This window comes from Lepisma saccharinum, unplaced genomic scaffold (assembly GCF_977018435.1).
Source record: "Lepisma saccharinum unplaced genomic scaffold, izLepSacc3.1 HAP1_SCAFFOLD_41, whole genome shotgun sequence".
Classification (NCBI taxonomy): Eukaryota; Metazoa; Arthropoda; class Insecta; order Zygentoma; family Lepismatidae; genus Lepisma; species Lepisma saccharinum.
In genome coordinates, this window is record NW_028142901.1 from 3286601 (window position 1) to 3310898 (window position 24298).

A 24298-nucleotide genomic window follows, 5' to 3' on the forward strand; every position below is an offset into this window, starting at 1 on the left:
ATTCGCGTTAAATACTACTACTCGTTTGAAAATCATTTTCTTTGCAGACCAAGCCAGAGATGATGTTCCTTAAAATGTTGAATTATTATGCTTTTCACGGCCTGAAAAACGTTTTAATTATCACATTTCGACTATAGGTTTAAAACTTTATTTTTCAAGAAATTACTGCCCAATACTAGTACTCGTTTGAAACTCATTTTCTCTACAGATCAAGCTAGAGATGATTTTCCTTAAAAAGGTTGAATTATTATGCTTTTCACGGCCTGAAAAGCGTTTCAATTATAACATTTAGAAAATAGGATCGAAACATGTTTTTTCAAGAAATTGCTGTCCTATGCTTTAATTATAACATTTCGACTATAGGTTCAAAACTTGATTTTTCAAGAAATTACTGCCCAATGCTAGTACTCGTTTGAAACTTATTTTCTTTACAGACCAAGCCAGAGATGATTTTCATTAAGATGAAAATCAGAGTATGAAAAGCGTTTTAATTATCACATTTGGACTATAGATTAAACACTTGACTTTTAGAGAAATTCGCGTTCAATGCTACTACGCGTTTGAAACTCATTATCTCTGCAGACCAGGCCTGAGATGAATTTTCTTAAAATGTTGAATTATTATGCTTTTCACGGTTTGCAGAGTGTCTTAATTATCATATTTCGACTATAGGATCAAAACTTGACTTCTCGAGATATTAGCGTTTCATGCTAGTACTCGTTTGAAACTCATTTTCTCTACAGACCAAGCCAGAGATGAATTTCTTTAGAATGTTGAATTATTATGCTTTTCACGGCCTGAAAAGCGTTTTAATTATCACATTTCGACTATAGGATCAAACCTTGATTTTTCAAGAAACTAGTGTCCAACGATTGTACTCGTTTGAAACTCATTTCTTCTACAGATCAAGCCAGAGATGATTTTCTTTAAGATGTTGAATTATTATGCTTTTCACGGCCTGAAAAGCGTTTTAATTATCACATTTCGACTATAGGTTCAAAACTTAATTTTTAGAGAAATTACTGTCCACTGCTAGTTCTGGTTTGAAACTCTTTTTCTCTACAGACCAAGCCAGAGATGATTTCCCTTAAAATGTTGAATTGTTATGCTTTTCAGAGTATGAAAAGCGTTTTAATTATCACATTTGGACTCTAGGTTTAACACTTGACTTCTCGGGAAATTCGCTTTCAAACCTAATACTCCTTTGAAAATCATTTCTTTACAGAACAAGCCAGAGACGGTTTTCCTTAAAATGTTGAATTATTATGCTTTTCACGGACTTGAATGCAGTTTAATTATCACATTTGGACTATATAATCCAAACTTAATTTTTCGCGAAATTCACGTCTCATGCTAGTACTCCTTGAAACTCATTTTTTCTACAGACCAAGCCAGAGATGATTTTCCTTAAAATGATGAATTATTATGCTTTTCACAACCTGAATAGCGTTTTAATTGTAACATTTCAACTATAGCATCAAAACTTGCATTTTCGATAAATTCGCGTTCAATGCTAATACTCGTTTGAAACTTATTTTCTCTGCAGACCAAGGCAGAGATGTTTTTCCTTAAAATGTTGAATTATTATGCTTTTCACTGCCTGAAAAGCGTTTTAATTATCATATTTCGACTATAGGATCAAAACTTGATTTTTCGAGAAATTAACGTTTAATGCTAGTACTCGTTTGAACCTCATTTTCTCTACAGACCAAGCCAGAGATGATTTTCCTTAAAATGTTGAATTATTATGCTTTTCACGGCCTGAAAAGCGATTATTTATCACATTTAGAACATAGGATCAAAAATTAAGTTTTCGGGAAATTCGCGATCAATGCTAATTCTCGTTTGAAACTCCTTTTCTCTACACAGCAAGAAAGATATGATTTTCATTAAGACGTTGAATTATTTAGCTTTTCAGAGTATGAAAACTTTTTAATTATTTTCTCTGCAGACCAAGCCAGAGATGTTTTTCCTTAAAATGTTGAATTATTATGCTTTTCACGGCCTGAAAAGCGTTTTAATTATCACATTTCGCCTATAGGTTCAAAACTTAATTTTTCGAGAAATTACTGTCCAATGCTAGTACTCGTTTGAAACTCTTTTCCTCTACAGACCAAGCCAGAGATGATTTCCCTTAAAATGTTGAATTATTATGCCTTTCACGGCCTGAAAAGCGATTAATGATCACATTTTGACTATAGGATCAAAACTTGGAGTTTCGAGAAATTCGAGTTCAATGCTAATACTCCTTTGAAACTCATTTTCTCTACAGACCAAGCCATAGATGATTTCCCTTAAAATGTTGAATAATTATGCTTTTCAAGACCTGAAAAGCATTTTAATGATCACATTTTGACTATAGGATCAAAACTTGGATTTTCGAGAAATTCGCGTTCAATGCTAATACTCGTTTGAAAATCATTTTCTCTACAAACCAAGCCAGAGATGATTTTCCTTAAAATGTTGAATTGTTATGCTTTTCAGAGTATGAAAAGCGTTTTAATTATCACATTTGGACTATAGGTTTAACACTTGAATTTTTGAGAAATTATCATTCAATGCTAATACTCGTTTGAAAATCATTTTCTTTACAGAACAAGCCAGAGATGATTTTCCATAAAATGTTGAATTATTATGCTTTTCACGGCCTTGAAAGCAGTTTAAATATCACATTTGGACCATAGGATCGAAACTTAAATTTTCGCGAAATTCACGTCTCATACTAGTACTCCTTGAAACTCATTTTTTCTACAGACCAAGCCATAGATGATTTTCCTTAAAATGATGAATTATTATGCTTCTCACGGCCTGAAAAGCGTTCTAATTATCACATTTAGACAATATGTTCAAAACTTGAGTTTTCGATAAATTCGCGTTCAGTGCTAATACTCGTTCGAAACTTATTTTCTTTACAGACCAAGCCATAGATGATTCTCATTAAGATGTTGAAATATTATGCTTTTCCGAGTATGAAATGCGTTTTAATTATCACATTTGGACTATAGGTTGAACCCTTGACTTTCAGAGAAATTCGCGTTAAATACTACTACTCGTTTGAAAATCATTTTCTTTACAGACCAAGCCAGAGATGATGTTCCTTAAAATGTTGAATTATTATGCTTTTCACGGCCTGAAAAACGTTTTAATTATCACATTTCGACTATAGGTTTAAAACTTGATTTTTCAAGAAATTACTGCCCAATGCTAGTACTCGTTTGAAACTCATTTTCTCTACAGACCAAGCTAGAGATGATTTTCCTTAAAAAGGTTGAATTATTATGCTTTTCACGGCCTGAAAAGCGTTTTAATTATAACATTTAGAAAATAGGATCGAAACATGTTTTTTCAAGAAATTGCTGTCCTATGCTTTAATTATTACATTTCGACTATAGGTTCAAAACTTGATTTTTCAAGAAATTACTGCCCAATGCTAGTACTCGTTTGAAACTTATTTTCTTTACAAAGCCAGAGATGATTTTCATTAAGATGTTGAATTATTATGCTTTTCAGAGTATGAAAAGCGTTTTAATTATCACATTTGGACTATAGGTTAAACACTTGACTTTTAGAGAAATTCGCGTTCAATGCTACTACGCGTTTGAAACTCATTATCTCTGCAGACCAGGCCTGAGATGAATTTTCTTAAAATGTTGAATTATTATGCTTTTCACGGTTTGCAGAGTGTCTTAATTATCATATTTCGACTATAGGATCAAAACTTGACTTCTCGAGATATTAGCGTTTCATGCTAGTACTCGTTTGAAACTCATTTTCTCTACAGACCAAGCGAGAGATGAATTTCCTTAGAATGTTGAATTATTATGCTTTTCACGGCCTGAAAAGCGTTTTAATTATCACATTTCGACTATAGGATCAAACCTTGATTTTTCAAGAAACTTGTGTCCAACGATCGTACTCGTTTGAAACTCATTTCTTCTACAGATCAAGCCAGAGATGATTTTCCTTAAGATGTTGAATTATTATGCTTTTCACGGCCTTGAAAGCAGTTTAATTATCATATTTCGACTATTGGACCCAAACTTAATTTTTCGCGAAATTCACGACTCATGCTAGTACTCTTTGAAACTCATTTTCTCTGCAGACCAAGCCAGAAATGATTTTCACTAATATGTTGAATTATTATGCTTTTCACGGCATGAAAAGCGTTTTAATTGTCACATTTCGACTATAGAATCAAAACTTGCATTTTCGAGAAATTAACATTTAATGCTAGTACTCGTTTGAAACTCATTTTCTCTACAGACCAAGCCAGAGATGATTTCCCTTAAAATGTTGAATTATTATGCTTTTCACGGCCAGAAAAGCGTTTTAATTTATCATATTTCGACAATAGGATCAAATCTTGATTTTTGGAGATATTAACGTTCCATGCTATTACTATTTTAAAACTCATTTTCTCTATAGACCAAGCCAGAAATGATTTTCCTTAAAATGTTGAATTATTATGCTTTTCACGGCCTGAAAAGCGTTTTAATTATCACATTTCGACTATAGGTTTAAAACTTAATTTTTGGAGATATTAACGTTTCATTCTAGAACTATTTTGAAACTCATTTTCTCTACAGACCAAGCCAGAGATGATTTTCCTTAAAATGTTGAATTATTATGCTTTTCACGGCCTGAAAAGCGTTTTAATTATCACATTTCGACTATAGGTTCAAAACTTAATTTTTCGAGAAATTACTGTCCACTGCCAGTTCTGGTTTGAAACTCTTTTCCTCTACAGACCAAGCCAGAGATGATTTCCCTTAAAATGTTGAATTGTTATGTTTTTCAGAGTATGAAAAGCGTTTTAATTATCACATTTGGACTCTAGGTTTAACACTTGACTTCTCGAGAAATTCGCTTTCAAACCTAATACTCCTTTGAAAATCATTTCTTTACAGAACAAGCCAGAGACGGTTTTCCTTAAAATGTTGAATTATTATGCTTTTCACGGACTTGAATTCAGTTTAATTATCACATTTGGACTATATAATCCAAACTTAATTTTTCGCGAAATTCACGTCTCATGCTAGTAATCCTTGAAACTCATTTTTTCTACAGACCAAGCCAGAGATGATTTTCCTTAAAATGATGAATTATTATGCTTTTCACAACCTGAATAGCGTTTTAATTGTAACATTTCAACTATAACATCAAAACTTCCATTTTCGAGAAATTCGCGTTCAATGCTAATACTCGTTTGAAACTTATTTTCTCTGCAGACCAAGCCAGAGATGTTTTTCCTTAAAATGTTGAATTATTATGCTTTTCACGGCCTGAAAAGCGTTTTAATTATCATATTTCGACTATAGGATCAAAACTTGATTTTTCGAGAAATTAACGTTTAATGCTAGTACTCGTTTGAACCTCATTTTCTCTACAGACCAAGCCAGAGATGATTTTCCTTAAAATGTTGAATTATTATGCTTTTCACGGTCTGAAAAGCGTTTATTTATCACATTTAGACCATAGGATCAAAACTTAAGTTTTCGGGAAATTCGCGATCAATGCTAATTCTCGTTTGAAACTCCTTTTCCCTACACAGCAAGAAAGATATGATTTTCATTAAGACGTTGAATTATTTAGCTTTTCAGAGTATGAAAACTTTTTAATTATCACATTTGGACTATAGGTTAAACACTTGACTCTTAGAGAAATTCGCGTTCAATGCTATTACTCGTTTAATACTCATTATCTCTGCAGACCAGGCCTGAGATGAATTTTCTTAAAATGTTGATTATTATGCTTTTTACGGCCTGAAGAGTGTCTTATTTATCATATTTCGACTATAGGATCAAAACTTGACTTCTCGAGATATTAGCGTTTCATGCTAGTACTCGTTTGAAACTCATTTTCTCTACAGACCAGGCCTGAGATGAATTTTCTTAAAATGTTGATTATTATGCTTTTTACGGCCTGAAGAGTGTCTTATTTATCATATTTCGACTATAGGATCAAAACTTGACTTCTCGAGAAATTCGCGTTCAATGCTAATACTCGTTTGAAAATCATTTTCTCTACAAACCAAGCCAGAGATGATTTTCCTTAAAATGTTGAATTGTTATGCTTTTCAGAGTATGAAAAGCGTTTTAATTATCACATTTGGACTATAGGTTTAACACTTGAATTTTCGAGAAATTATCATTCAATGCTAATACTCGTTTGAAAATCATTTTCTTTACAGAACAAGCCAGAGATGATTTTCCATAAAATGTTGAATTATTATGCTTTTCACGGCCTTGAAAGCAGTTTAATTATCACATTTGGACCATAGGATCGAAACTTAAATTTTCGCGAAATTCACGTCTCATACTAGTACTCCTTGAAACTCATTTTTTCTACAGACCAAGCCATAGATGATTTTCCTTAAAATGATGAATTATTATGCTTCTCACGGCCTGAAAAGCGTTCTAATTATCACATTTAGACAATATGTTCAAAACTTGAGTTTTCGATAAATTCGCGTTCAGTGCTAATACTCGTTCGAAACTTATTTTCTTTACAGACCAAGCCATAGATGATTCTCATTAAGATGTTGAAATATTATGCTTTTCAGAGTATGAAATGAGTTTTAATTATCACATTTGGACTATAGGTTGAACCCTTGACTTTCAGAGAAATTCGCGTTAAATACTACTACTCGTTTGAAAATCATTTTCTTTGCAGACCAAGCCAGAGATGATGTTCCTTAAAATGTTGAATTATTATGCTTTTCACGGCCTGAAAAACGTTTTAATTATCACATTTCGACTATAGGTTTAAAACTTTATTTTTCAAGAAATTACTGCCCAATACTAGTACTCGTTTGAAACTCATTTTCTCTACAGATCAAGCTAGAGATGATTTTCCTTAAAAAGGTTGAATTATTATGCTTTTCACGGCCTGAAAAGCGTTTCAATTATAACATTTAGAAAATAGGATCGAAACATGTTTTTTCAAGAAATTGCTGTCCTATGCTTTAATTATAACATTTCGACTATAGGTTCAAAACTTGATTTTTCAAGAAATTACTGCCCAATGCTAGTACTCGTTTGAAACTTATTTTCTTTACAAACCAAGCCAGAGATGATTTTCATTAAGATGTTGAATTATTATGCTTTTCAGAGTATGAAAAGCGTTTTAATTATCACATTTGGACTATAGGTTAAACACTTGACTTTTGGAGATATTCGCGTTCAATGCTACTACGCGTTTGAAACTCATTATCTCTGCAGACCAGGCCTGAGATGAATTTTCTTAAAATGTTGAATTATTATGCTTTTCACGGTTTGCAGAGTGTCTTAATTATCATATTTCGACTATAGGATCAAAACTTGACTTCTCGAGATATTAGCGTTTCATGCTAGTACTCGTTTGAAACTCATTTTCTCTACAGACCAAGCGAGAGATGAATTTCCTTAGAATGTTGAATTATTATGCTTTTCAAGGCCTGAAAAGCGTTTTAATTATCACATTTTGACTATAGGATCAAACCTTGATTTTTCAAGAAACTAGTGTCCAACGATTGTACTCGTTTGAAACTCATTTCTTCTACAGATCAAGCCAGAGATGATTTTCCTTAAGATGTTGAATTATTATGCTTTTCACGGCCTTGAAAGCAGTTTAATTATCATATTTCGACTATTGGACCCAAACTTAATTTTTCGCGAAATTCACTACTAGTGAATTTTTCACGAAATGCTAGTACTCCTTGAAACTCATTTTCTCTGCAGACCAAGCCAGAAATGATTTTCACTAATATGTTGAATTATTATGCTTTTCACGGCATGAAAAGCGTTTTAATTGTCACATTTCGACTATAGAATCAAAACTTGCATTTTCGAGAAATTCACATTTAACATTAACATTTTACTCGTTTGAAACTCATTTTCTCTACAGACCAAGCCAGAGATGATTTCCCTTAAAATGTTGAATTATTATGCTTTTCACGGCCAGAAAAGCGTTTTAATTTATCATATTTCGACAATAGGATCAAAACTTGATTTTTGGAGATATTAACGTTCCATGCTATTACTATTTTAAAACTCATTTTCTCTACAGACCAAGCCAGAAATGATTTTCCTTAAAATGTTGAATTATTATGCTTTTCACGGCCTGAAAAGCGTTTTAATTATCACATTTCGACTATAGGTTTAAAACTTAATTTTTGGAGATATTAACGTTTCATTCTAGAACTATTTTGAAACTCATTTTCTCTACAGACCAAGCCAGAGATGATTTTCCTTAAAATGTTGAATTATTATGCTTTTCACGGCCTGAAAAGCGTTTTAATTATCACATTTCGACTATAGGTTCAAAACTTAATTTTTCGAGAAATTACTGTCCACTGCCAGTTCTGGTTTGAAACTCTTTTCCTCTACAGACCAAGCCAGAGATGATTTCCCTTAAAATGTTGAATTGTTATGCTTTTCAGAGTATGAAAAGCGTTTTAATTATCACATTTGGACTCTAGGTTTAACACTTGACTTCTCGAGAAATTCGCTTTCAAACCTAATACTCCTTTGAAAATCATTTCTTTACAGAACAAGCCAGAGACGGTTTTCCTTAAAATGTTGAATTATTATGCTTTTCACGGCCTGAAAAGCGTTTTATTTACCATATTTCGACAATAGGATCAAAACTTGATTTTTGGAGATATTAAGGTTTCATGCTAGTACTATTTTGAAACTCATTTTCTCTACAGACCAAGCCAAAGATGATTCTCCTTAAAATGTTGAATTATTATGCTTTTCACGGCCTGAAAATCGTTTTAATTATCACATTTCGACTATAGGTTCAAAACTTAATTTTTCGAGAAATTACTGTCCAATGCTAGTACTCGTTTGAAACTCTTTTCCTCTACAGACCAAGCCAGAGATGATTTCCCTTAAAATGTTGAATTATTATGCCTTTCACGGCCTGAAAAGCGATTAATGATCACATTTTGACTATAGGATCAAAACTTGGAGTTTCGAGAAATTCGAGTTCAATGCTAATACTCCTTTGAAACTCATTTTCTCTACAGACCAAGCCATAGAAGATTTCCCTTAAAATGTTGAATTATTATGCTTTTCAAGACCTGAAAAGCATTTTAATGATCACATTTTGACTATAGGATCAAAACTTGGATTTTCGAGAAATTCGCGTTCAATGCTAATACTCGTTTGAAAATCATTTTCTCTACAAAACAAGCCAGAGATGATTTTCCTTAAAATGTTGAATTGTTATGCTTTTCAGAGTATGAAAAGCGTTTTAATTATCACATTTGGACTATAGGTTTAACACTTGAATTTTCGAGAAATTATCATTCAATGCTAATACTCGTTTGAAAATCATTTTCTTTACAGAACAAGCCAGAGATGATTTTCCATAAAATGTTGAATTATTATGCTTTTCACGGCCTTGAAAGCAGTTTAATTATCACATTTGGACTATAGGATCGAAACTTAAATTTTCGCGAAATTCACGTCTCATACTAGTACTCCTTGAAACTCATTTTTTCTACAGACCAAGCCATAGATGATTTTCCTTAAAATGATGAATTATTATGCTTCTCATGGCCTGAAAAGCGTTCTAATTATCACATTTAGACAATATGTTCAAAACTTGAGTTTTCGATAAATTCGCGTTCAGTGCTAATACTCGTTCGAAACTTATTTTCTTTACAGAACAAGCCAGAGATGATTTTCCATAAAATGTTGAATTATTATGCTTTTCACGGCCTTGAAAGCAGTTTAATTATCACATTTGGACTATAGGATCGAAACTTAAATTTTCGCGAAATTCACGTCTCATACTAGTACTCCTTGAAACTCATTTTTTCTACAGACCAAGCCATAGATGATTTTCCTTAAAATGATGAATTATTATGCTTCTCACGGCCTGAAAAGCGTTCTAATTATCACATTTAGACAATATGTTCAAAACTTGAGTTTTCGATAAATTCGCGTTCAGTGCTAATACTCGTTCGAAACTTATTTTCTTTACAGACCAAGCCATAGATGATTCTCATTAAGATGTTGAAATATTATGCTTTTCAGAGTATGAAATGCGTTTTAATTATCACATTTGGACTATAGGTTGAACCCTTGACTTTCAGAGAAATTCGCGTTAAATACTACTACTCGTTTGAAAATCATTTTCTTTACAGACCAAGCCAGAGATGATGTTCCTTAAAATGTTGAATCATTATGCTTTTCACGGCCTGAAAAGCGTTTTAATTATAACATTTAGAAAATAGGATCGAAACATGTTTTTTCAAGAAATTGCTGTCCTATGCTTTAATTATCACATTTCGACTATAGGTTCGAAACTTGATTTTTCAAGAAATTACTGCCCAATGCTAGTACTCGTTTGAAACTTATTTTCTTTACAAACCAAGCCAGAGATGATTTTCATTAAGATGAAAATCAGAGTATGAAAAGCGTTTTAATTATCACATTTGGACTATAGATTAAACACTTGACTTTTAGAGAAATTCGCGTTCAATGCTACTACGCGTTTGAAACTCATTATCTCTGCAGACCAGGCCTGAGATGAATTTTCTTAAAATGTTGAATTATTATGCTTTTCACGGTTTGCAGAGTGTCTTAATTATCATATTTCGACTATAGGATCAAAACTTGACTTCTCGAGATATTAGCGTTTCATGCTAGTACTCGTTTGAAACTCATTTTCTCTACAGACCAAGCCAGAGATGAATTTCTTTAGAATGTTGAATTATTATGCTTTTCACGGCCTGAAAAGCGTTTTAATTATCACATTTCGTCTATAGGATCAAACCTTGATTTTTCAAGAAACTAGTGTCCAACGATTGTACTCGTTTGAAACTCATTTCTTCTACAGATCAAGCCAGAGATGATTTTCTTTAAGATGTTGAATTATTATGCTTTTCACGGCCTGAAAAGCGTTTTAATTATCACATTTCGACTATAGGTTCAAAACTTAATTTTTAGAGAAATTACTGTCCACTGCTAGTTCTGGTTTGAAACTCTTTTCCTCTACAGACCAAGCCAGAGATGATTTCCCTTAAAATGTTGAATTGTTATGCTTTTCAGAGTATGAAAAGCGTTTTAATTATCACATTTGAACTCTAGGTTTAACACTTGACTTCTCGGGAAATTCGCTTTCAAACCTAATACTCCTTTGAAAATCATTTCTTTACAGAACAAGCCAGAGACGGTTTTCCTTAAAATGTTGAATTATTATGCTTTTCACGGCCAGAAAAGCGTTTTAATTATCATATTTCGACAATTGGATCAAAACTTGATTTTTGGAGATATTAACGTTCCATGCTATTACTATTTTAAAACTCATTTTCTCTACAGACCAAGCCAGAAATGATTTTCCTTAAAATGTTGAATTATTATGCTTTTCACGGCCTGAAAAGCGTTTTAATTATCACATTTCGACTATAGGTTTAAAACTTAATTTTTGGAGATATTAACGTTTCATTCTAGTACTATTTTGAAACTCATTTTCTCTACAGACCAAGCCAGAGATGATTTTCCTTAAAATGTTGAATTATTATGCTTTTCACGGCCTGAAAAGCGTTTTAATTACCACATTTCGACTATAGGTTCAAAACTTAATTTTTCGAGAAATTACTGTCCACTGCCAGTTCTGGTTTGAAACTCTTTTCCTCTACAGACCAAGCCAGAGATGATTTCCCTTAAAATGTTGAATTGTTATGCTTCTCAGAGTATGAAAAGCGTTTTAATTATCACATTTGGACTCTAGGTTTAACACTTGACTTCTCGAGAAATTCGCTTTCAAACCTAATACTCGTTTGAAAATCATTTCTTTACAGAACAAGCCAGAGACGACTTTCCTTAAAATGTTTAATTATTATGCTTTTCACGGACTTGAAAGCAGTTTAATTATCACATTTGGACTATAGGATCCAAACTTAATTTTTCGCGAAATTCACGTCTCATGCTAGTACTCCTTGAAACTCATTTTTCTACAGACCAAGCCAGAGATGTTTTTCCTTAAAATGTTGAATTATTATGCTTTTCACGGCCTGAAAAGCGTTTATTTATCACATTTAGACCATAGGATAAAAACTTGAGTTTTCGAGAAATTCGCATTCTATGCGAAACATATTTTCTTTACAGACCAAGCCAGAGATGATTTTCATTAAGATGATGAATTATTATGCTTTTCAGAGTATGAAAAGCGTTTTAATTATCACATTTGGACTATAGGATAAATAAACAATTGACTTTTAGAGTAAATCGCGTTCAATGCTACTACGCGTTTGAAACTCATTATCTCTGCAGACCAGGCCTGAGATGAATTTTCTTAAAATGTTTAATTATGATGCTTTTCACGGCCTGAAAAGCGTTTAAATTATCACATTTCGACTATAGGATCAAAACTTGATTTTTCAAGAAACTAGTGTCCAACGATTGTACTCGTTTGAAACTCATTTCTTCTACAGATCAAGCCAGAGATGATTTTCCTTAAGATGTTGAATTATTATGCGTTTCACGGCCTTGAAAGCAGTTTAATTATCATATTTCGACAATTGGATCCAAACTTAATTTTTCGCGAAATTCACGTCTCATGCTAGTACTCCTTGAAACTCATTTTCTCTACACACCAAGCCAGAGATGATTTTCCTTAAAATGCTGAATTATTATGTTTTTCACGGCCTGAAAAGCGTTCAATGCTACTACGCGTTTGAAACTCATTATTTCTGCATACCAGGCCTGAGATGAATTTTCTTAAAATGTTTAATTATGATGCTTTTCACAGCTTGAAAAGCGTTTTAATTATCACATTTCGACTATAGGATCAAAACTTGATTTTCGTTTAATTCACGTTTAATGATAGTACTCCTTGAAACTCTTTTTTTCTACAGACCAAGCCAGAGATGATTTTCCTTAAAATGATGAATTATTATGCTTTTCACAACCTGAAAAGCGTTTTAATTGTAACATTTCAACTATAGCATCAAAACTTGCATTTTCGAGAAATTCGCGTTCAATGCTAATACTCGTTTGAAACTTATTTTCTCTGCAAACCAAGCCAGAGATGTTTTTCCTTAAAATGTTGAATTATTATGCTTTTCACGGCCTGAAAAGCGTTTTAATTATCATATTTCGACTATAGGATCAAAACTTGAGTTTTCGAGAAATTAACGTTTAATGCTAGTACTCATTTGAACCTCATTTTCTCTACAGACCAAGCCAGAGATGATTTTCCTTAAAATGTTGAATTATTATGCTTTTCACGGCCTGAAAAGCGTTTATTTATCACATTTAGACCATAGGATCAAAACTTAAGTTTTCGGGAAATTCGCGATCAATGCTAATTCTCGTTTGAAACTCCTTTTCTCTACACAGCAAGAAAGAGATGATTTTCATTAAGACGTTGAATTATTTAGCTTTTCAGAGTATGAGAACTTTTTAATTATCACATTTGGACTATAGGTTAAACACTTGACTCTTAGAGAAATTCGCGTTCAATGCTATTACTCGTTTAATACTCATTATCTCTGCAGACCAGGCCTGAGATGAATTTTCTTAAAATGTTGATTATTATGCTTTTTACGGCCTGAAGAGTGTCTTATTTATCATATTTCGACTATAGGATCAAAACTTGATTTCTCGAGATATTAGCGTTTCATGCTACTACTCGTTTGAAACTCATTTCCTCTACAGACCAAGCCAGAGATGAATTTCCATAGAATGTTGAATTATTAAGCTTTTCACTGCCTGAAAAGCGTTTTAATTATAACATTTAGAAAATGGGATCAAAACTTGATTTTTCAAGAAATTACTGTCCTATGCTAATACTCGTTTGAAACTTATTTTCTTTACACACCAAGCCAGAGATGATTCTCATTAAGATGTTGAAATATTATGCTTTTCAGAGTATGAAAAGCGTTTTAATTATCACATTTTGACTATAGCTTAAACACTTGACTTTTAGAGAAATTAGCGTTCAATGCTACTACGCGTTTGAATCTCATTATCTCTGCAGACCAAGCCAGAGATGATTTTCCTTAGAATGTTGAATTATTATGCTTTTCACGGCCTGAAAAGCGTTTTAATTATCACATTTCGACTATAAGATCAAATCTTGATTTTTCAAGAAATTACTGTCCTATGCTAGTACTCGTTTGAAACTCATTTTCTCTACAGACCAAGCTAGAGATGATTTTCCTTAAAAAGGTTGAATTATTATGCTCTTCATGGCCTGAAAAGCGTTTTAATTATAACATTTAGAAAATGGGATCAAAACTTGATTTTTCAAGAAATTACTGTCCTGTGCTAATACTCGTTTGAAACTCATTTTCTCTACAGACCAAGCCAGAGATGATTTTCCTTAATATGTTGAATTATTATGCTATTCACGGCCTGAAAAGCGTTTTAATTATCACATTTCGACTATAGCATCAAAACTTGCATTTTCGAGAAATTAACATTTAATGCTAGTAATCGTTTGAAACTCATTTTCTCTACAGACCTGCCAGAGATGATTTTCCTTAAAATGTTGAATTATTATGCTTTTCACAGCTTGAAAAGCGTTTTAATTATCACATTTCGACCATAGGATCAAAACTTGATTTTCGTAAAATTCACCTTTAATGATAGTACTCGTTTGAAACTCATTTTCTCTACAGACCAAGCCAGAGATGATTTCCGAAAAGCGTTTTAATGATCACATTTTGACTATAGGATCAAAACTTAAATTTTCGAGAAATTCGCGTTCAATGCTAATACTCGTTTGAAACTAATTTTCTCTACAAACCAAGCCAGAGACGATTTTCCTTAAAATGATGAATTATTATGCTTTTCACGGCCTGAAGAGCGTTTTAATTATCACATTTAGACAATATGTTCAAAACTTGAGTTTACGATAAATTCGCGTTCAGTTCTAATACTCGTTCGAAACTTATTTTCTTTACAGACCAAGCCAGAGATTATTCTAATTAAGAGGTTGAAATATTATGCCTTTCAGAGTATGGAATGCGTTTTAATTATCACATTTGGACTATAGGTTGAACCCTTGATTTTCAGAGAAATTCGCGTTCAATACTACTACGCGTTTGAATCTCATTATCTCTGCAGACCAGGCCTGAGATGAGTTTTCTTAAAATGTTTAATTATTATGCTTTTCACGGTTTGAAGAGTGTCTTAATTATCATATTTCGACTATAGGATCAAAACTTGACTTCTCGAGATATTAGCGTTTCATGCTAGTACTCGTTTGAAACTCATTTTCTCTACAGACCAAGCCAGAGATGAATTTCCTTAGAATGTTAAATTATTATGCTTTTCACGGCCTGAAAAGCGTTTTAATTATCACATTTCGACTATAGGATCAAACCTTGATTTTTCAAGAAACTTGTGTCCAACGATCGTACTCGTTTGAAACTCATTTCTTCTACAGATCAAGCCAGAGATGATTTTCCTTAAGATGTTGAATTATTATGCTTTTCACGGCCTTGAAAGCAGTTTAATTATCATATTTCGACTATTGGACCCAAACTTAATTTTTCGCGAAATTCACGTCTCATGCTAGTACTCCTTGAAACTCATTTTCTCTGCAGACCAAGCCAGAAATGATTTTCACTAATATGTTGAATTATTATGCTTTTCACGGCATGAAAAGCGTTTTAATTGTCACATTTCGACTATAGAATCAAAACTTGCATTATCGAGAAATTAACATTTAATGTTAGTACTCGTTTGAAACTCATTTTCTCTACAGACCAAGCCAGAGATGATTTCCCTTAAAATGTTGAATTATTATTCTTTTCACGGCCAGAAAAGCGTTTTAATTATCATATTTCGACAATAGGATCAAAACTTGATTTTTGGAGATATTAACGTTCCATGCTATTACTATTTTAAAACACATTTTCTCTACAGACCAAGCCAGAAATGATTTTCCTTAAAATGTTGAATTATTATGCTTTTCACGGCCTGAAAAGCGTTTTAATTATCACATTTCGACTATAGGTTTAAAACTTAATTTTTGGAGATATTAACGTTTCATTCTAGTACTATTTTGAAACTCATTTTCTCTACAGACCAAGCCAGAGATGATTTTCCTTAAAATGTTGAATTATTATGCTTTTCACGGCCTGAAAAGCGTTTTAATTATCACATTTCGACTATAGGTTCAAAACTTAATTTTTAGAGAAATTACTGTCCACTGCTAGTTCTGGTTTGAAACTCTTTTCCTCTACAGACCAAGCCAGAGATGATTTCCCTTAAAATTTTTGAATTGTTATGCTTTTCAGAGTATGAAAAGCGTTTTAATTATCACATTTGGACTCTAGGTTTAACACTTGACTTCTCGGGAAATTCGCTTTCAAACCCAATACTCCTTTGAAAATCATTTCTTTACAGAACAAGCCAGAGACGGTTTTCCTTAAAATGTTGAATTATTATGCTTTTCACGGACTTGAATGCAGTTTAATTATCACATTTGGACTATATAATCCAAACTTAATTTTTCGCGAAATTCACGTCTCATGCTAGTACTCCTTGAAACTCATTTTTTCTACAGACCAAGCCAGAGATGATTTTCCTTAAAATGATGAATTATTATGCTTTTCACAACCTGAATAGCGTTTTAATTGTAACATTTCAACTATAGCATCAAAACTTGCATTTTCGAGAAATTCGCGTTCAATGCTAATACTCGTTTGAAACTTATTTTCTCTGCAGACCAAGCCAGAGATGTTTTTCCTTAAAATGTTGAATTATTATGCTTTTCACGGCCTGAAAAGCGTTTTAATTATCATATTTCGACTATAGGATCAAAACTTGATTTTTCGAGAAATTAACGTTTAATGCTAGTACTCGTTTGAACCTCATTTTCTCTACAGACCAAGCCAGAGATGATTTTCCTTAAAATGTTGAATTATTATGCTTTTCACGGCCTGAAAAGCGTTTATTTATCACATTTAGACCATAGGATCAAAACTTAAGTTTTCGGGAAATTCGCGATCAATGCTAATTCTCGTTTGAAACTCCTTTTCTCTACACAGCAAGAAAGAGATGATTTTCATTAAGACGTTGAATTATTTAGCTTTTCAGAGTATGAAAACTTTTTAATTATCACATTTGGACTATAGGTTAAACACTTGACTCTTAGAGAAATTCGCGTTCAATGCTATTACTCGTTTAATACTCATTATCTCTGCAGACCAGGCCTGTGATGAATTTTCTTAAAATGTTGATTATTATGCTTTTTACGGCCTGAAGAGTGTCTTATTTATCATATTTCGACTATAGGATCAAAACTTGACTTCTCGAGATATTAGCGTTTCATGCTAGTACTCGTTTGAAACTCATTTTCTCTACAGACCAAGCCAGAGATGAATTTCCTTAGAATGTTGAATTATTATGCTTTTCACGGCCTGAAAAGCGTGTTAATTATCACATTTCGACTATAGGATCAAACCTTGATTTTTCAAAAAACTAGTGTAAAACGATTGTACTCGTTTGAAACTCATTTCTTCTACAGATCAAGCCAGAGATGATTTTCTTTAAGATGTTGAATTATTATGCTTTTCACGGCCTTGAAAGCAATTTAATTATCATATTTCGACTATTGGACCCAAACTTAATTTTTCGCGAAATTCACGTCTCATGCTAGTACTCCTTGAAACTCATTTTCTCTGCAGACCAAGCCAGAGATGATTTTCACTAATATGTTGAATTATTATGCTTTTCACGGCCTGAAAAGCGTTTTAATTGTCACATTTCGTCTATAGAATCAAAACTTGCATTTTCGAGAAATTAACATTTAATGCTAGTACTCGTTTGAAACTCATTTTCTCTACAGACCAAGCCAGAGATGATTTCCCTTAAAATGTTGAATTATTATGCTTTTCACGCCATGAAAAGCGTTTTAATTATCGTATTTCGACAATAGGATCAAAACTTGATTTTTGGAGATATTAACGTTTCATGCTAGTACTATTTTGAAACTCATTTTCTCTACAGACCAAGCCAGAGATGATTTTCCTTAAAATGTTGAATTATTATGCTTTTCACGGCCTGAAAAGCGTTTTAATTATCACATTTCGACTATAGGTTCAGAACTTAATTTTTCGAGAAATTACTGTCCAATGCTTGCACTCGTTTGAAACTCTTTTCCTCTACAGACCAAGCCAGAGATAATTTCCCTTAAAATGTTGAATTATTATGCTTTTCACGGCCTGAAAAGCGATTAATGATCACATTTTGACTATAGTATCAAAACATGGTGTTTCGAGAAATTCGCGTTCAATGCAAATACTCCTTTGAAACTCATTTTCTCTACAGACCAAGCCATAGATGATTTCCCTTAAAATGTTGAATTATTATGCTTTTCACGGCCTGAAAAACGTTTTAATTATCACATTTCGACTATAGGTTTAAAACTTGATTTTTCAAGAAATTACTGCCCAATACTAAAGTTGGTGTCAGCGTAGGAACCGAGCACTTCGAGTTCCGTCGTGCATCCTGCTTCTTGGAGGGGAGTTGTGAACACGGTGCCAATCAGAGTTGCGACGTTGCCGTCATCGCCTACCGCTTTGCCGCAGCGCGGTCACTTCTACCGTCAATACCCCGAAAGAAGAAAAAAAGGAAGACACGTGTACTTTGTTTATATTTTTTTCTTTATTTATAACTTTGATTAAGACAGTAATTTTAACCGCTAACTCAGCTCGTTCAGAGTTGGCTAAGTACAGATCAGTTATACTCAGTACATCTCTGTCTCTCTCTCGCGCGCGCACACACACATGCAAACAACACGAAAAAAGTTACTGAAGGTTACCGGTAAATATTTATAGTGTCAATTGATGTCTTTATTAGTTTTTGAAAGATTATATTCCGCCGTCAAGTACCGAGTCAAGTTGCTAACATTCAAAGTCTCGTCTTTATTTTGTTTAAATACCAATGCTAACGTATGGTAATCTTGTGTAACTCCCAATCTGTTGTTTATAAGAGTGTAATTAACACATTTTAAAATCAAGCGCTATTACAATTTAAAATAATAATAAATAGAATGAGTCTAAGGATTATAATGCAGAGTTTCAATACCCCTTCATGTACCGTATGGTGCATTGTAAAGGTACATGATTAAGAGATACCCCTTGGGAGGGGCAACTCGGGCACTCACCCGAGGCTCCGCGCTTTAAGGGGGCCCGCGCTAAGTAAAATATTTGTTTGCTCACTGTTTATTACGAGTTTATGGGACACTGGTGTTTGCAATTTAACAAATTAACCCGATTTCTCCTAACTTCACGTGCATGGTTTGGACATACTTAAAAATATCCCAAATTACTGAAATCACATTCTAAACTAAGTACTGTATGAAAATCATGTTCAAATATTTCAGCTAAAAGTAGTTAATATACAGAATTCGTTTAATTATACGTCGAATGAAATCATGGAGTGGAAATATTTTTATACACAAGACCCTGTAAATTCACAACAGCATAAAAATTTAATGAGAAGTAAACAAAGGAGAATCATGCTGGAGAATATTATTGAATATGATTAAAAATTGTCACTTGGATAGTTAAAATAATAGTTTGCTATTGAACACATCCAGTTTTGCGCCCCAGTGGCACCTTTGAAAGGAATAGAAACAATAATTTAGAAACTTTAATTAGTCCACTATAATTTTTGGGTTAAACCTCCAACAAGTTCTGTTTATTGCAGCTTAGGTAATAATACGAAATATATATAAATTTTGTATTAATTATGATAATTTTTGTATTGCGATTATGTAGGACACCTGTACTTCATACTAGGGAGGAAAAAATGTTTGATTTTCTCAGACCTGGAAAATTTTGGTTATAGGCGTATATTGCATGCCCTGGGTCTCGCACCCACCTAGGTCCTGCCCTGATGTGTATGAATACAGAACAATGAATAGTACTTTCATGCTTTCCTATTGTCTATTTCATCATTATCACCATAGCGATATAATAACATCGACAAACAAAAATCTTTGTTAAAACATATATACGTATCGACGACGATAAATAGTTAAAGCAGACTCAACCTATTGCTTCGACTCATAACTTGTGCATCACCCTCCCTCGTTTTTTGTTATTACGTCTATTGATTTGAGCCAAAACTTTGCGATATTATCGATGTGGGAGAGTTTTGTAATTTTTTATAGCTTGCATTAATTTAGTGTCCGGCAGCACGTATTATTAGCGAGCGTATCGGTTGACATAATTATTTATATATTATGAAATGTGCAGAATAGAAATAAATAGCTACATTGTACTCACCAAAATGAAGTTCTTAATCGTCGTCTGCTAATGTTGACACTCCCAAGTCGTCACTGTCACTTCCTTCACTACTTTCGTTATCTGTATCCAAATTAATGATAACTGTATCATGCACACGCTCAATCAGCCCATCGGCTTCCCACATTCTTTCCTCGGTTTGCTTTACTTTCTCCACATCTCTTCGCCACTGTTCAATGCTCACTTTTTCTATTCCTTCTTCCATTAACTGCTCTACTTCGTCCAATTTGAATTTAGCATTTTCCATGGCGACGTGGTTCTTCACGGAACTCCAAACGTATTCTATGGGATTGAGCTCGCAGTGGTATGGGGGCAAGCGAAGAACTTCGTGACCAGCAGCGTTAGCTAATAAGTCCAATTTATAATTGTTCATGTATTTAATTTTCTCGTTGTCTAAAATTTCGCACAATTCAAATTTGTTCATGTGTGCTTCCCACGAAATCCCTTTCTCAGTAAACCAATTTTGAATGTCTTTTTTGGTGCTGCTCTTTGTGGGAATTTTCTCCGCCCTGACACTATGATACGGTGCATTATCCATCACTATTACAGAATTGGGGGGGATATTAGGTAACAGCCTTTCCGTGAAATAACGTTCGAACACATGCGAATCCATTTCGGAATGATAATCGCTGTTTTTGTTCCCCCTTTTCCCCCGGAAAATCAACTTTGCCCCCGGAACAAAACCATCTTCGGATCCAGCATGGACCAATATCACCCTCTCGCCCTTCCCCGTGGGCGCTTTTGCTCCTACCGAGAGACCTTCACTCCATGCTTGGGCCGCAGACGTAACTTTGGAGTCCACCCACCTCTTGGATTTGGTATGGCCTCTGTTTGCCCAAGTTTCATCGGTGTATATGATCTTTCGGCCTTCGTTTCTGAAACGCCTAATTGCACGAAGATATCTGTGCCTCCACGCTATAATATCTTCCCTGTCAATTATAGTGGAACCACAAGGAAAGAAACCTGCGCAGACCCCATCGCGCTGGCGGGTGGGGGAAAAATACAGGGAGAAGGAGACTTCAGCCCGGCTCACGTTAGTGTTGCCAGACCTATTGATTTCTCGGGAGAATTCCTTAATAAACTATTGGTATGGAACCTCCAACGGCTTGCTCAAAAACACATTTCCTGCTCATCTTACTTGAACATGGAGGGGAGAGATAGAGTGGAACTCCACTCAGCCATGAAAAGTGCTGTTTGAACTGTGAAATTATGCCAAACGATACTCAATTGTGCTAGGACATTATTATTATTTTATAAATCCTGATAAAAATATATTGTTTCCCCCTCGCTGGAAAAAATCTTCAGACATCCCCTTGCCCCCCCCCACCCAGTTTGCACGCCTATGCCGCCCCCAGAAGGTCGTTCATCCGCTACTTTTAGATCATCGGATTTTGTAGCAGATCTTCTGGTTTCCCAAGGAACAATCTCCCGATTTTTTAAAGTCTGAGCTGGCAACACTGCACCGAGCACCGATAACGGCAGGGAAGATGCGCGAACGCTTTTGAGGGAAAGTTTTTTTCCTTGTGGTCGAGCTATAGCATTGACTCTCTTTTGTGCTTAACAAATTTGAAGCCAACGTCTTTTAAGAGACGATATAGTGTACTTCTCGATATCGACGGAAGTTGGTCGTCTTTTTTTAGGACATGGAGAATTTTATTCAGCGTTGGCAGTTTATTTTCTTTGAAAAAAGCGTGCATATGTCTTCTTATTGCTCCGCGAGCAAACCTGTCGTAATTGTCCAGCCGTGTTTTACGCTGGTCTCTTGGTCTTTTCTTGTTAGGGGTGTCTAACTTGCCTTCCTTATCGAGAAATTCCTTTTTTATTTGAAACACTGTGGAAGGGCTAACACCAGTTGCATCAGCTGTCATTTTTACTGCAGTTCTTACGGAAGTAGGTGAATTGTTTGTTATTTGTGAGCGAAAATAAGAATATACATTTAAGATTATGTTTCTTTCCCCGCCCTTTAACACACGTTTCCTCGTCCCCTGTTTATAGCACTCAGGTGATGTTGGCTCCATTGCCTATATTATATTACACGAGAACGCAAATTTCAGTCCAGGCCACAGTACACAAACACAAACATAAACAATCAAACAAACACGCGCACCCAAATAATAAAAATGTGCCGGTTCCTCTTATTGCATATCACCTTCACCAAACAATTCTGCAGAAAAATTACACAAGAATTAGCTATAACAAGCCGCACTTATTAATAGCCAATATTTTTACACAAAAACGCACTCTGACTACCGATGGGCGAAGCTACTTAGACAATTGGCAACTCTGTAGAGCTCTGCGGAAAGTTCCTTCCTTCCTGCAAGTATTGCCACCTCTGGAACGGAGTTTTGTCGCCATCCTCAAAGACTCGTCAACACATAGCAATGACACATTATACGGAGGACAATAACCATCGCAAATACGAAGAAACTTGCAGTATATCCAATATATTCACTGTAAAACATCCACAGATGTTTATTCGGAGTGTGACGCTCCATGATAAACATCACTATTCTCAAGTTTCTTCGACTGCACTGTGTAAAACATTAGAATACTCCAAAAGCTGAAACTGCTCTGCAACGAAGATAATACGCGTATGCCTCGCTAAATTAAGGAAAGTAATCAGTGTACTTTTGTTAAGTTTATAAGTTTAGTACGGCGCTAGTTTTTCAATAATTCTATTATAATATAATAATATTTTCTTCCTATTTTAAATGAATAAAATTAATGATACTTTAAACAGTGTCGTGTCCCGTATTTTCTTAAAGTGTGTGTGTGTGTGTGTGTGTGTGTTGGGGGGGGATATACTTTGTTTAGTATTCAGCCCTAATTTTGACGACTTTTCCCGCTTCCGACGTTCCTTTTAGGAATACTGGACTAATGGGGGAGGGAGTTATAACCCCCACCAACCCTACCTTCCTTGGACACGCCACTGACTTTAAATAACAACGACTCCATGCCATAAGAACATAATTATTCTTTAGAAGCTCGAATATATATTTGCAACCCCACACGCCTTTTCAGTGGCGTATTTCAGGGACGATGTATACAAACGTAGGAGCCAAAAATGGCAACAATAACAAAAACGTTATAAAAAACTGTATTTACATATGTTCAGAATTTAATTTTTTTATTGTTGGTCTTCACGAAATCGGATAAAATGACTCTGAACCTAAGAAATCATATCGGAAAATTTATGAAGGTAATTACTATTAACATGTTGAGAGTTCTATAGTGGTACGTTCCTATTTTTATTTGGTTATTTGGTGCCGGTTCCCGTGGCGGAGTGGTTAGCACATCGCGCTACGACACCAGGGACCGGGTCCAAATCTCGGCATGGGTATGGGTGTTTGTGAGTGTCCATTCATCAATTTCATCATGTCATCACTCATCCCATCTTCGCAAATTAGCCAAAAATTGCATAAAAAGCGAATTCAAAATAAAGCCAATCAATCAATCAGTGGTTATTTGGTGCGAATACTACTACTTGCTCGGAGATATGATAATCTGCCCAGGCTTCCCCGCCATTATTATCCTCATTTGGCGGTGTGTTGCGCTCTGTCTGATTTGGTACTGTGGTAACTGTTTGTATGTGAGTGTTTACTGTTGTAAAAGTGTCGCTCTTTAATTTGGATACAAACTACTTGAGCTGGATATACTGCTTGCAACCAACGCGGCCGTCCCAATGACACCCGACCCTCATGCTGATGACTTACGAGCGGGGGAGAAGGCCACTCCTTAAAATTTCCGAGAAACATCGAAGTGCTCTGTTCCTACCCTGACACCCAGTTTAGTACTCGTTTGAAACTCATTTTCTCTACAGATCAAGCTAGAGATGATTTTCCTTAAAAAGGTTGAATTATTATGCTTTTCACGGCCTGAAAAGCGTTTTAATTATAACATTTAGAAAATAGGATCGAAACATGTTTTTTCAAGAAATTGCTGTCCTATGCTTTAATTATCACATTTCGACTATAGGTTCAAAACTTGATTTTTCAAGAAATTACTGCCCAATGCTAGTACTCGTTTGAAACTTATTTT

At 34.3% G+C, this 24298-nt stretch overlaps 1 protein-coding gene across 1 annotated transcript; it reads right to left on the minus strand.

The window, feature by feature from the left end:
* Positions 1-20255: 20255 nt before the first annotated feature.
* LOC145982271 (uncharacterized) lies at positions 20256-22128 on the minus strand. The gene is made up of 2 exons (XM_083115842.1): positions 21986-22128; positions 20256-21087 (listed from the first exon to the last, which is right to left on the minus strand). Exons 1-2 carry the CDS (start codon positions 22126-22128, stop codon positions 20256-20258), a joined length of 975 nt encoding a protein of 324 aa, XP_082971968.1.
* Between the last annotated feature and the right edge of the window lie 2170 nt (positions 22129-24298).